This window comes from Mytilus californianus, unplaced genomic scaffold (assembly GCF_021869535.1).
Source record: "Mytilus californianus isolate M0D057914Y unplaced genomic scaffold, xbMytCali1.0.p SCAF_1, whole genome shotgun sequence".
In the NCBI taxonomy this organism is placed as follows: domain Eukaryota; kingdom Metazoa; phylum Mollusca; class Bivalvia; order Mytilida; family Mytilidae; genus Mytilus; species Mytilus californianus.
Window position 1 is genome coordinate 115,715,190 of NW_026262581.1, and position 12,970 is coordinate 115,728,159.

A 12,970-nucleotide genomic window follows, 5' to 3' on the forward strand; every position below is an offset into this window, starting at 1 on the left:
TCCATATTTTGAGTTAGAGCTGGTAGACTTTTCTATAATTTTGATATTATTTGTCCCAATAGTAGTACACTACACTGTAAAAATCTTTTTGAGATAGAGCAGGTGCGATTTTTTTAATTTGAATTTATTGTATAAAATAAATACACTACGAAATAACTGTGTTCTCGTGCCTACTGTTACACCACTGTTCAAGGTTAGGTGGGGGGGGGGGATATGTTGGCGCCTTCAAACATGTTTACCCCGCCACATTCTTTATGTGCCTGTCCCAAGGCTGGAGCCTCTAGTTCAGTGGTTGTCGTTTGTTTATGTCTGTAATATTTGTTTTTTCGTAAAAAAAAATTATAAATTAGGCCGTTAGTTTTCACAATTGAATTGTTTCATATTTTTTAATGTTAGGGCTTTTTATAGCCGACTATACGGTATGGGTTTATCTCATTTGTTGAAGGCCGTACGGTTACCTATAATTGCTTACATCCACTTCATTTGAACTTTGGCGGATAGTTGTCTCTTTGGCAATCATACCACATCTCCTTATTTTGATATGGGTATGAAAGTTTCTAATCTTGAATTTATTGATTCCTGTTCATAGTTATTTTTGCAATTTTGCAACAGAAATCAATTATTTTGCTTATATTTGTTTTTCTGTTATTGTTTTTTACACAAATCAGGCCATTAGTTTTCTCGTTTGAATCGTTTATATTTATCATTTCGAGGCCTTTCGTAATTTGCTATGCGGTATCGGTTTTGTTCATTGTTGAAGGCTGTACTGTGACCTATAGTTGCTAACCTTATATGTCATTTTGTTTCTGGTGAAGAGTTGTCTCATTGGCAATCATACCACATCTTCTCATTTTTATAATTATTTCCACCCCTCAAGTGCACATATTTTGACATTCCACCAGGTCATGCGTTTCGCATACTGTTTATGACGTCTTTAATACTTAATCCGTTGGATGTGTCTAGGGGGACATGATTTATTTCTTAGTTGTACTTGGCTTTGAACTAGCTTTCATTAACTGCGAGTACTCTTATATCGGTGCTTTGTGATTTTTGTTTTTATGTTTGTTGGAGGGTTTTTTTTCTTTCGTGTGCATCGTTCCAATCTTTTGAGTTAAGCCAGTTGCAACTGATTATTACAGTTTTTCTTTTGTTGTGCTGTTAAACCACTGTCTTAGGTTAGGGATAGGTTGCGCGCTCACAAACATGTTTAGCCGTGCCACATTCCTGTTTATATCCCTTATGTTTTTTTGTGAGTCGAGCCATTTCCGACTGATTTCTACAATTTGTTCTTATGTTGTGCTGTTACACCACTGTCCCATGTTAGGGAATGTCTGTGCCAAATAATGAGCCTTCTATTCTGTGGTTGTCGTTTGTTCATGTCTGTTATACTTGTTTTTCGTAAATTAAATTGTTATAAATTAGGCCATTCGTTAGGTGTCTTGTTGAAATTTTTCATGTCGGTACCTTTTGTAGCTGACTTTACGGTATGGGTTTTTTCATTGTTGAAGGCCGTACAGTACTTTTAATTGCTTATTTTGAACTCTGGTGGATATTTATTTCATTACAAAATTACCTCATATCCTTATTTTTAGATTAAAAACAAGACATGGAAGGCAGCTGTTTATATGTATACTGGGTGTGTATCAGTTTTTATGTCTATATATATATATGTCATGTAATATAATATGATATAAAGCGTACAGTAAATTGTTTTCCGATGATATATCCCCACAGACTTTACATTTACCTAAGGGCTGGTTCAGCTTCAAAGTAAATATCTTGTTCATGTCAAGGTAAATCTCTATCATTTCAGCTTGTGATGTGTAAATTACTTTCTTGACCTCAAAATTACAAATTTGATCAACTTTGTCAGAATTGAATATTTTTCAAATGATGAATTTGTCCTAAGGAAAAGGCAATTTGCTTTATTAACAGTTGTACAATTTTTATTGTTTAAGCTCTCGATCATTTCTCACTTATCTATTTTTATTAACTTATTATTTCAAAATATCAAATTCCAATCTTTAAGAATTAAATGCTTCTTTTTGTTATTTTATTAGATGTAAAAGTTTTGACCGAAACACATTTTGTATGAAGCGCTTCCACTAAAAATGGTGTACATGAATAACTCTTTTACAACCCTATAAATTACAAAAAGAAGCTCACAGTTCTTATTATTATATTTGTATGCTAATGTGCTGTCATGAATGTTGAATTTTATTGAGAAATACAATTTGAAATTGGAATGCCTCGCGATTGCTTTCAGCCGATCAAAAGTACGGATTAAAATGAAACCTATGATGTAAAACAATTATATAATGAACATAATATTATGAAAACCAACTTTTTAAATAATTGATTTTCATTACTTTCAAGATTTTCCTCGGCTGCAATTTATCTGTAATATTATAAATACTAACTTGAGTGATTGATTGTTTGAATAATGTTTACTTTGCGTCCTTTGGAAAGATTGGTGTTCTCATTTTATAGGAAGCATACATGTCGCAAAAATTTTTTAATGTGTGTGAGTTTATTTTCATTGTTGTGTTTTCTATTTTGCTGTAACAAATTGTGCTGATTTCTCAAAAGTACGTATGTTGAAGATGAAGACCCATTATAAAAAATACACATGGACCAATTGACCATTCCAGGGCGAAAGAGTTCACAATCGGGGTTTTCGTTAGGTTCGTGTTGCCCAATTTCAAGTTTTCTGTGTTTTGTTTGTGGACTGTTGTTATCTGTTCGTCTTTTACTTTTGGTCATGGAATTCTCTGTTTTTCTTCGACAGAGACAATTGTTCTGGCACTGTACCTTGTACTGATTAATATCAGAAGCATTAGTAATGGACTTCTGATAATATTAAAAATATCAAAAATAATCCAAATGCACGGGTTAATTCAGTAATTTTGGTGATATCTAACAATACATTTAAATTTCTCAGAACTACTTCTACTGAAAAGTCACGCATTACCTTTTCTCAACACATGCTTTCAAAATTGTACTTCTTTTTAACCGATGCAACAATAATAGTGTTGGTAAAACAATCCTATGTATATTAAATATCTAAATACAACATAATTACTAGTATATAAAATATTTAAATGTTTGTCCTATATAAAATTGGCAGACCTTATATGTAGTAAAGGGATTAAGACCACATAAAATTAGGAGGAATGCTTTTGGCAACTTTCCAACAAGTGATGAAGATCCGTAGCCAAGGACTCTAAAGTACTGGTTGCTTTGGCTATTAAAACAAGACATCTCTTTTTGAATATGTAGGTGTAATTTATACCATACGATTTACATAGAGTTAAAGAAACTTGCATCTGATATAATTATAATGTCAACATGTTACGATGTTACTGATAAAACATGGTGTAACCTATTGTATGTTGTATTTTATCATGGTATAGTATGCTGGAGGTCGGCATTTGGTAAATATAACTTTGTCAGTGTAAAATAAACCTTAACATAAATTTAAATATTTTATATTTCGATACATATTATATGACACTGAAAATAGTTATTTTATCGCACACATATATAAGCACTTATAATGCTGATTAAATGCACCCGTTTTCGGTAATATTTAGATTCTACAGAAATGTCTTATGTTTAATAGTCTCGTTATAATCTATCATAATCTGGATTGTTTTCTACCTGAAGTCGTTTATAACTTTCCATGTCATATTCCGGTACTGTGTCACTGTATCTAACCACATCCGTTGGTGGAACCGATTCAGATTTCCGTTCGTTGCGTTTCCAGGCTTGCTGTTTGATTTTGTTGCCCGTTTGGAGGTCGGTTGCGGGTACATTTCTTGCGTGGGCAAGTTCTAAAGACTGCAAGTCAAGATGGTATCGACTATCACGCTTATTAATTTGGTCGTCTTTTTTCGGAGCCGAGAGTGCAGACCGAATATTAACTGCATTTGCATCCAGTTTCCCTCCTTTGTGCGTTTCTTCACTTCCACGAATTTGTTCATTAATTTTGTCTAATTTTGGTGCCGATAATGCACCTTTTATTAAAACAGAATTGGCATCAATATGAAATGGCTGTGGAGAACCCTGATCACAGTGTGATTTGCAGTATACATGTATATCCCAATCGTCAATTTTATTATGACAAAAATTCTTCAAATTTAGTTTTGTACCACAGGTTTTGCACGTAAAACACCCCTTATGGTATACAACATCTTTAACTGGTCCTATTTTTTCCATCGGGTATACTTTTTTCATACAACGATAGCACTTATCTTGGGGATATTTAGTTTCGATTTTCAACGATGAAGCTCTTGTTGGAGCTTTTTGAACATTTGTTGTTTGCGGTTCGCTAAAATGTCGAACAAAAATTGGCGATTTTGGCGAATTGGGTCCTGGGCTGTTATCTGATAGCGATACATTCGGCATTCCTATTCCACTCGACGGCGAAGCAGGTCCAGATGATGTCGTACTACTGGTTTCAGACAACACTAACTGTCGTCTTGCGGTCGAGTTTGGTGTATTGGGTGATGATAAATTAATTGGTGTTGATATGAATTGTGGACTTCTCGGAGAATACTGTGGTTCTTCATAGTTTTGGTGGCCCTCGATATCTCTTCGAACAGTTTTTCTCAAGTCAACCGCAGATGGTATATTGTTCTGAAGTTGTAACATAAGAGTAAGCTGTTGTTTTGCTTCATTACTAGAAGGATCAAAAGACTGACCTGATTGCATTGAATGTTGGAAAACTCCTGGGTTTGAACTGTCCATTGTCGACTGTGGTAATGGCATGTAATGCATCGGATTTGTCGGTGAAATTGGTAATACTCCCGCCATTAGTCCAGAAGATGTTGGCACAAAATTTGGCATTGAATGAAAAATAATGGGCGATGTCACGTTCTGGCTCTGATATAAATCAGGCTGAAGTCCATTTGTTAGTGTTAAATTTCCCATTTGAGCGTTTAATTGCATTTGTTGAAAAGCTATGAATTGTTCAGGTGTAAAAGTCGTACCAGTCACATTCTGTTGCTGAGGCAAAGCATTAAAATGTCCAGAGCTGCTCAAACTTTGGTTTAGATTAGAATTTACATCCATTTTCAAAACAGGTGGAATTTATATAAAAGTCAAATAAATGGCAAGAATTTAAACAGGTGTTGTGCGGTAGACCTGAGTATTTCTTTTAAACGAATTACTGTCCTCGTTTTATTGTGCCGTATATACACTTGTAAGAAATAACAAACGGTGGGTAAGATTTCAGTGTCATGCTTGGCAGATTCACACCAATCATAAACAACTTATTACCTGATTATTTTTCATTGTTCGGGGAGATTTTTAAACCGTATTCTTATTATTACATTGTGTATTTAAAGAAAAACAATCAACATCTTAGAGAAAGGCGATTTTAAGGATTGATATTAAAAGGAATTTCACTACTTTGATTAAATCTCTTCATAATAACAACTTATCCATGTGATTATATTTGCATATCGATAAATAATTACTATCTCATAATTTATTGAACTTTGTGTTTAATTTGTCTTTCCAAGTCATTAATTTCTTTTATTCACTTATTTCTTTAACCTTGTAAACAAATATGTCACATAGTCATATACACTAATATATATATATATATATATATGAATGTCAAATTTCGATTATAAAGAAATATATCTAAAATTTAAGGTATGCATATATGGTGTTTCCTAATATGCTTTATCATTCAGGTTTGTAATTTTGTAATGCTTGGTGTATTTAAACCTGCATGCGTGACAGTAATTATTACAAATAATGTATAGCTTATTAAATTCATTGATGTGTTTGAGCGTTTGATTTTGCCATTTGTCAAGGGACTTTCCGTTTTGAATTTTCCTTGGAGTTCGATATTTTTGTTATCTTACTTTTTATAATATCAAAAAAATAAAATACTATGATGTCGTTTTTTTCTGTTTTATTAATATTTATATACATGAGTACAGATAAACGCGATCCCCCTGCAACACAGAATACTGTACTATTTTTTTGTATTTATGAATGTGTACTGAGTCTCCTTTCGTCACATGTGAGCTGGCAAACGTTATTTTGCTCACCAGACACGAAGTCTTTCCAGAAAAAAAATATGACAAGTGTCTCTTAACGGATAACCTTAGGAATCTGATACCGAAAACAAACTAAATAAACACAATGACTGAAAATCCAAACCTAGCTAACTGCATATAAGGGAAATGCGATTTCATTGATTTGTTTGAAGGATGGTAAAACAGGAAAGCGGTTTCATTGATTTGTTTGAAGGATGGTGAAACCTTTAAGTATTGATACCAATCAGTTGAATAGTACTAAGTATTGCTGCTCTGTCCTCCTAAAATAGTCATATCCGGGTAAACTTATCAATCCTTTAAATAAACTTATTCTAAAAGGTTACATGTTTAACCCCGCCATATATTCTGTATGTGCCTGTCACAAGTCAGGAGCCTGTAATTTAGTGGTTGTCGTTTGTTGCGTATATCGTATTAGTTTTTCGTTCATTGTTTGGTACATAAATCAGGCCGCTAGTTTTCGCGTTTAAATTGTTTTACATTTGTCATTTCGGGGCCATTTATAGCTTACTAAGCGGTATGGGTTTTTTCATTGTTGAAGGCCGTACGGTACCTATAGTCGTTAACTTCTGTATGAAACAATCCAAACGAGAAAACCAACAGTCTGATTAATGACAAAACAATAAACCAAAAACAGATATGACAGACATCAACCAATAACAACTACTAAATTACAGGCTTCTGACTTAGGACATGTACACAATGAATGAGGCGGGGGTCAAACATGTTTGTGAGCCCTCAATCCCCCATAACCTGGGACAGAGGTGTAACAGCACAATATAAGAACATACTGATTCACTCCGTTTGAAATGGCTTGACTCGTCAGATTGGCACGAAGCACAAAGACAAAATTTACATAAGGACAAAAGACACATAGTAACGACTAAGTTTTTGATCAGGTGCGAAGTTTATGTTTTACTATTAGATACATACATTTCCTGTGTGTTTATATTTCACTACTTTTTTAGTATTTATACTGACAAGTTCAACTTGGCTTAGTTACAACCCGTCTGACTACATGTGGATGTTACAAACCGTCTGACTACATAGGGATGTTAAAGATCTCTCGTGGGACTTAATAAATATGTTTATTCATAGATTTTATGCTTAAAATTGTGGATGACCCGTTGGATGAGTTTTCTTGCCACCATTTAAATGCACGAATTATCATTGAAATGGTCATAATTATAGATTAACTGTTTACAAAACTTTGATTTTTTTCGAAATATTAAGGATTTTCTACTCCAGCAATAGCTTACCTTCACTTTATTTGGCAAAACCATTCCAAATGTTGGGTTCTCAATGCTCTTCAACTTCGTATTTTATTTGGCCTTTTTAACGTTTTTGATCTGTGCGTCACAGATGAGTCTTTTGTAGACGAAACGAGCATGTGACGTGCAAAACTTTAATCCTGGTATCTATGTTAGTTTATTTAAAGTAAGCCGACGATTACGTACAGGTTGTAGAACCATCAATGATACTTTAAAAATTTGATGAATGTCGTATAGCCAGGAAGACAAGAGGTACGACATGACGTAAATCTTAGTTTAATACACCACACAACACTTTCATTTAAAACAAAATGCAACCGGTCATGATTATGCCGTTTTTTGTTTTGCTTATAACTAATTATTTACAGTACTTATGAAAAAACTTATGCTCAATTCTTTCAATAAACTGTGTGCAAAATTGCTCTCTTTGATTTAAATTGAAGAAATTAAAACACATGAGTCATGGCATCATTTAAATTTCGTCTATAATCAATGTACATTGTATCTTCTTCAGCATAAAATATACATCTAATTACAAACGACTACCAATATTTTTTATAGTATTTATTTTTTGACCAATTGATTAAAATATAAAACAAAAAAAGCGTTTAAAAACATTTGCATTTCACCTTTAAAGCCTGTCTCAGGAAACTAAACAATATCATTGCAAAAAAGAAAATGGACGAAAAAAACATACAAAACACTATACAGAAAAACAAAAAGATTGAACAACACGAACCCAGCCAAAACATAGAATGATCTCAGATGGGTAAGCAGATCCTGCTCCACAAATGACACCAGTCGTGTTGCTCATGGAAATCACACATTGGGGTGATGTCATAAAAAAAACAAAAGCTGGCGATATTTCCAATGGGAACCAACAGTTAATCTCTTCTTGCGCATCTTGTTCTCTTTATTTATATGAGGCAGAATGCACAAATGAGCCTCTCTAGAAGACTGTGAAGAAGTTAGAACTATCAGTTAAATTCGCCCTCCACTATATATATATATATATATATATATATTATATATATATATATATATATCCTCTCACTAAATAATTCAAATTGGATGACTGCAAATATATGTTGAACGAATCTATCCCATACTATTGTTTACTTTCTATTTCTATATAACAACACACAGCGCCTGCATATGTAGTATATATCTCCCATTTGATGAGATATTCCAGGGTTTTCATATCCTATCATGATTTCTTTGATAATTTTTTGCTGCTTACAAAGAGCTATTGAACCAAGAGTTCCATTTAGTTAAGTTGAAGTCATCCCTTCGAAAGTTTTACGGATATTGTCATTATTTGGTCGATTGCTAATGAATATCTGTGTCACAGATGACAACAAATATATTCCACTAGTCGTACCTACAATCCCTTCCTCTTTCCATCGATTTTAACATCACCAAGTGCGACTTATAACCAATTGTTTAAATGTCAAGGTGAACACGACGGGTGTCAATGGTGGAGCAGGAACTTCTTACTCTTCCAAAATTTCTGGGTTCCCCCCCCCCCGGTTTTAGTTAGGGTCGTGTTGTTCATTCTAAAAATTATGTTTAAAGACTTTCTAAAATGGAATAGCTAGTCTTCAAATGATCGTGACAGGTATACCAATTATGAAGCAGGTAATGCACTGATAAAAACTAGAATAAAAGACACATAGATCATTTGTCATCTCCAATCAGTAGGTTCTTACACAAACTTAAAACTTAGTGATGCAACTTTTTGACCCTTGAATTTGAATTTTAAAAATCTATCAACTAATGTCCTGCAGATGGTCATATGATAGACCGTCAGATACCAGTATCTATATTTTTTAATCTTATCAAACATAATTGCTTTAGTCTTTCAAACTTCTTGAATTCAAAGACCTGTCAAAGCAAATAGTCATTGATAGTTAGACACGAGCAATAGCCATGACCAAAAAGATTGATTTTTTTTTACACAAAAATGTTAATGCGAGTACAATGTCGTTTTCGATAAGGCTGTAACTTATATTAATTTTAACATAAAACGTGTGTAAACACAAAGGTTATTTTAGGTAAAAATATGTCGATTTGAACATGTTTACGACGTCTTTGTGATATAATAAATGACATTTATTCACTATAGTGACCAGATTATTTTATCTTATTCATTTATTAATAAACTAAAAATAATTTTTTAACAAATTAAAAGATTCTCTGGATCTTTTTTCAATGTTAGGGTCATAACTGCGATTTCCCATTAGACCATTTGATTTCAAAACCGTGTTCAGTTTTTGTAAAAAAAATAATAGGAAAGCGTAATGTGACTTTAAATGCCTTATCTAAACAGAACAGCCAAAATAGATAATTTAAAGGTGAGATGCAACCTTAGTTTATTTATATAATTGCATGATATACCAATAAAAAATACAAAAATGTATTTATTAAAAAATATTGCGAATGTTTCATTTGATAGCCAAATTACAACAATTGATATCCTCACAATAAATAATACAAAGTTTGGTGACTGTTGAACGCATCTATCTATCCCAACGAACTTGAAAAAAAAGGATACCACAGATACAGTTAAGTCTGCTTCAAATCTTGACTTACATCTCGAAAATGACAATGAAGATCGGTTGAGAACTGAACTTTATGACAAAAGAGATGATTGCAGCTTTCCAATTGTGAACCTTCATTTCTATGTCGTAACAAAGCAATAGTGAATGCATACGGAGTAAATACCGGAGCTTGCGTTTCCTGGTTTAACTCACCATTTTCTTCGGAAAATTACTGTACAAGTCAGGAATATGACAGTTGTTTTTTCACTCGTTTCGTTGGTTGATAACGTTTGATTTTGTCAGTTTTAATGGAGTTCACTTTTTTGAATTTACCTTGGAGTTCTGTATTATTGTTACTTTCTTTCCTATTATGATTTCCTCGATAGATGGCGGCTAACTAAGAATCTATTGGTAAAACTTGAAGTCATTCATTCGGAAGTTTCATGGACGTCAGCATGATTTAGTCGACCGTTTTGGAATATCTGTGTCATAGATGTCCAAGGATATGTTCCCGTACAATCCCGTACTCTTTTCCTAGAATGTAACCTACCAAATTAGATTTATCACCGGGTTTGTACTTACATGAGCAACACGACGGATGCCGCATGTGATGCAGGATCTGTTTACCCTTCTATAGCACTTGCGATATCCCCCGTTTTTTAGGGAATGTTCGTGTTCCTCAGTCTTTAGTTTTCTATGTTGTTTTTTGTGTACTATTGTTTGTCTTATTGTCGTTTATCATTTTTACCATGGAATTGTCGGTTTGTTTTCGGCTTATGGGTTTAAATATCCCTTTGGTATATTTCGCCTTTCTTTAACGATTGAATTCTCTGAACATTTTAAAATTGTTTTCAGTTTATGTACTAGTATTTAGGCTCACAGTACTAGTTTTTCAGTCAACGTTTTTCGCTGAGAAAAAGTTCACATCATCAGCCACGTCTCAGTCCTTACAGCTGAACGGACGTGCTGAATCAGCCGTACAATAAAACAAGTAAATGGTCCAAAACGTTTAATCCCGCTGCAAATGTTTGCACTTGTCCTAAGTCAGGAATCTGATTACAGTAGTTGTCGTCTGTTTATGTAGTTCATACGTGTTTCTCGTTTCCGAAGTCGTTTTTATATAGATTAGACCGTTGGTTTTTCCGTTTGAATGGTTTTACACTAGTAATTTTTTGGGGCCCTTTATAGCTTGCTGTTCGGTGTGAGCTAATGCTCCGTGTTGAAGGCCGTACCTTGACCTATAATGGTTTACTTTTATAAATTGTAACTTGGATGGAGAGTTGTCTCATTGGCACTCATACCACATCTTCCTATATCTAGTCAGCATGCACTCCAAAACCGATTGTGGATGGGGGAGTGTTATGTTGCGCAGACGTCCGAGGACTCTGTATCCGAGGTGTTTGGTAAAGGATTATTCGCATGTAGCAGTACTAACCGAAATATGTTGTAGGCCACCCTGAACAGGCTTCTTATAGACATCTAGAATTCTGTCCACGACTCATCTACCAGTAAAACATCTCGTGGTTAGTGGGCTAATCAACTGATCAGCTGATTAGCAAGGACCCTGGAAACAGCCGCTGTGAAGACAGTATACTTCAAACCAATCTACAATAGTCAACAATCCAAATCGACAACAAAAAACATTTTAATGCTCACCAAACGCCTTAGGGCACCTAGCCGACCGTGCGAGGGCTTAACAGCCAGTCAAGGTCGTTAAAAAAACCACCAAGAAATAGAGAAAATGTTGTTAACAATGTTAGTGTCGCCAGTTATAACTTGACAGGCACAGTTTATATATTAAGCGGGAACTTCAACTCTAGCACATGTGCAACAAGGAGGTACAGACTATAAGTCGACAGTATTGATATCTTGCAATACTTACTTGTATTTGAAAAGGCTTGGTATAGGTAAATGACAATGCTGATCTTTAAAGTAAGGAGGGATTTGGGATTTGATTTGACTGATTTTTTAATAAGTGGTCAAGTATTGCGATCTGATCGTGAAATATCTGGTAGCTGATCGTGAATGCAGTTAAATGCTATATATTCGACATTAAAATCTGCAAAATCCGTTGTATTATCAAAAGGCGGAATAATGTCAAACTGATTAATATTCCTCAATGATACTAAGCACTAAATTAACGTAAATTCAGTACTTTTGAAGGAAATACAAAAGGCGACACATAACCCTATGCGAATTATTGAAGATAAACACGTTTTAGAATCCATTATGGTCAGATTTCAATGTATCATTCTACATATGTTAATCGTTTGTGTGTCAGATAGTACAATCAAGTGTACATTTTTGTCTTGGAAAAGGTTCAGATTATTTTTTTAAAAAGTAGGATTTTGTTAATATTTAGCTATAACTGATTGTGAAAGATCAGGTAACACATTCTTTTGATCGTGATGAGTGAACCAGTTTAATTCGTCAGAATGTTAAATGAAATATGCTTTTTTTAAAAATAAGGCGATGTGGAATGATTGTTATGAGACTATCCCGGCGGATAATTGAAACAGTTTTCTTCTTCAGTGGCGTGCAAATACCATAACTAGGATAAAGGACAGTACTGCTTGAGTTTCAAAACGTATGAGACAGTATTTCTCAAGGGTGAGTGCCCCCTGATTAGATTATCCGTTAAAATGAAAACAATCTCCAATTATATGATAGTAATAATTGTTTTCCTGACCCTCAACGTTTGGTGGGCTTTTACAATGTGGAGATCCTTAAAATTGTCTTCGACATGCAGTTATAGCTATGTATGAACTCAATTTTATCGACAAGATCATCATAACTTAAAAACAGATTGATGGACCGATTTTGTGTCTATAAAATTCTTCCTTCATATCAGTGTTACGTTTATTATAGTATTCTGTGGTAGGGGTTAAGGATGATATGTTGAGAGGTCTTCCCTTACAACCTTTACAGTCACTGTGACTTATCATGGCGTAACATACATATTTAGTCTGATACAACAGTAGCACTTTACCTGTATCAAACAGCTAGTTGATATCACAACGCTATTCTCGTTGCATTCACCAAAATCGAAATCCTACCTTTTCAAAGTCATTAAAGGTGCCACTTTTAA

At 34.0% G+C, this 12,970-nt stretch overlaps 1 protein-coding gene across 1 annotated transcript; it reads right to left on the reverse strand.

Moving 5' to 3' along the window:
* Positions 1-3,472: 3,472 nt before the first annotated feature.
* LOC127731471 (uncharacterized) lies at positions 3,473-5,220 on the reverse strand. The gene has a single exon (XM_052240327.1). The coding sequence runs from the start codon at positions 5,071-5,073 to the stop codon at positions 3,628-3,630; it is 1,446 nt and encodes a 481-aa protein (XP_052096287.1). The 5' UTR covers positions 5,074-5,220; the 3' UTR covers positions 3,473-3,627.
* Between the last annotated feature and the right edge of the window lie 7,750 nt (positions 5,221-12,970).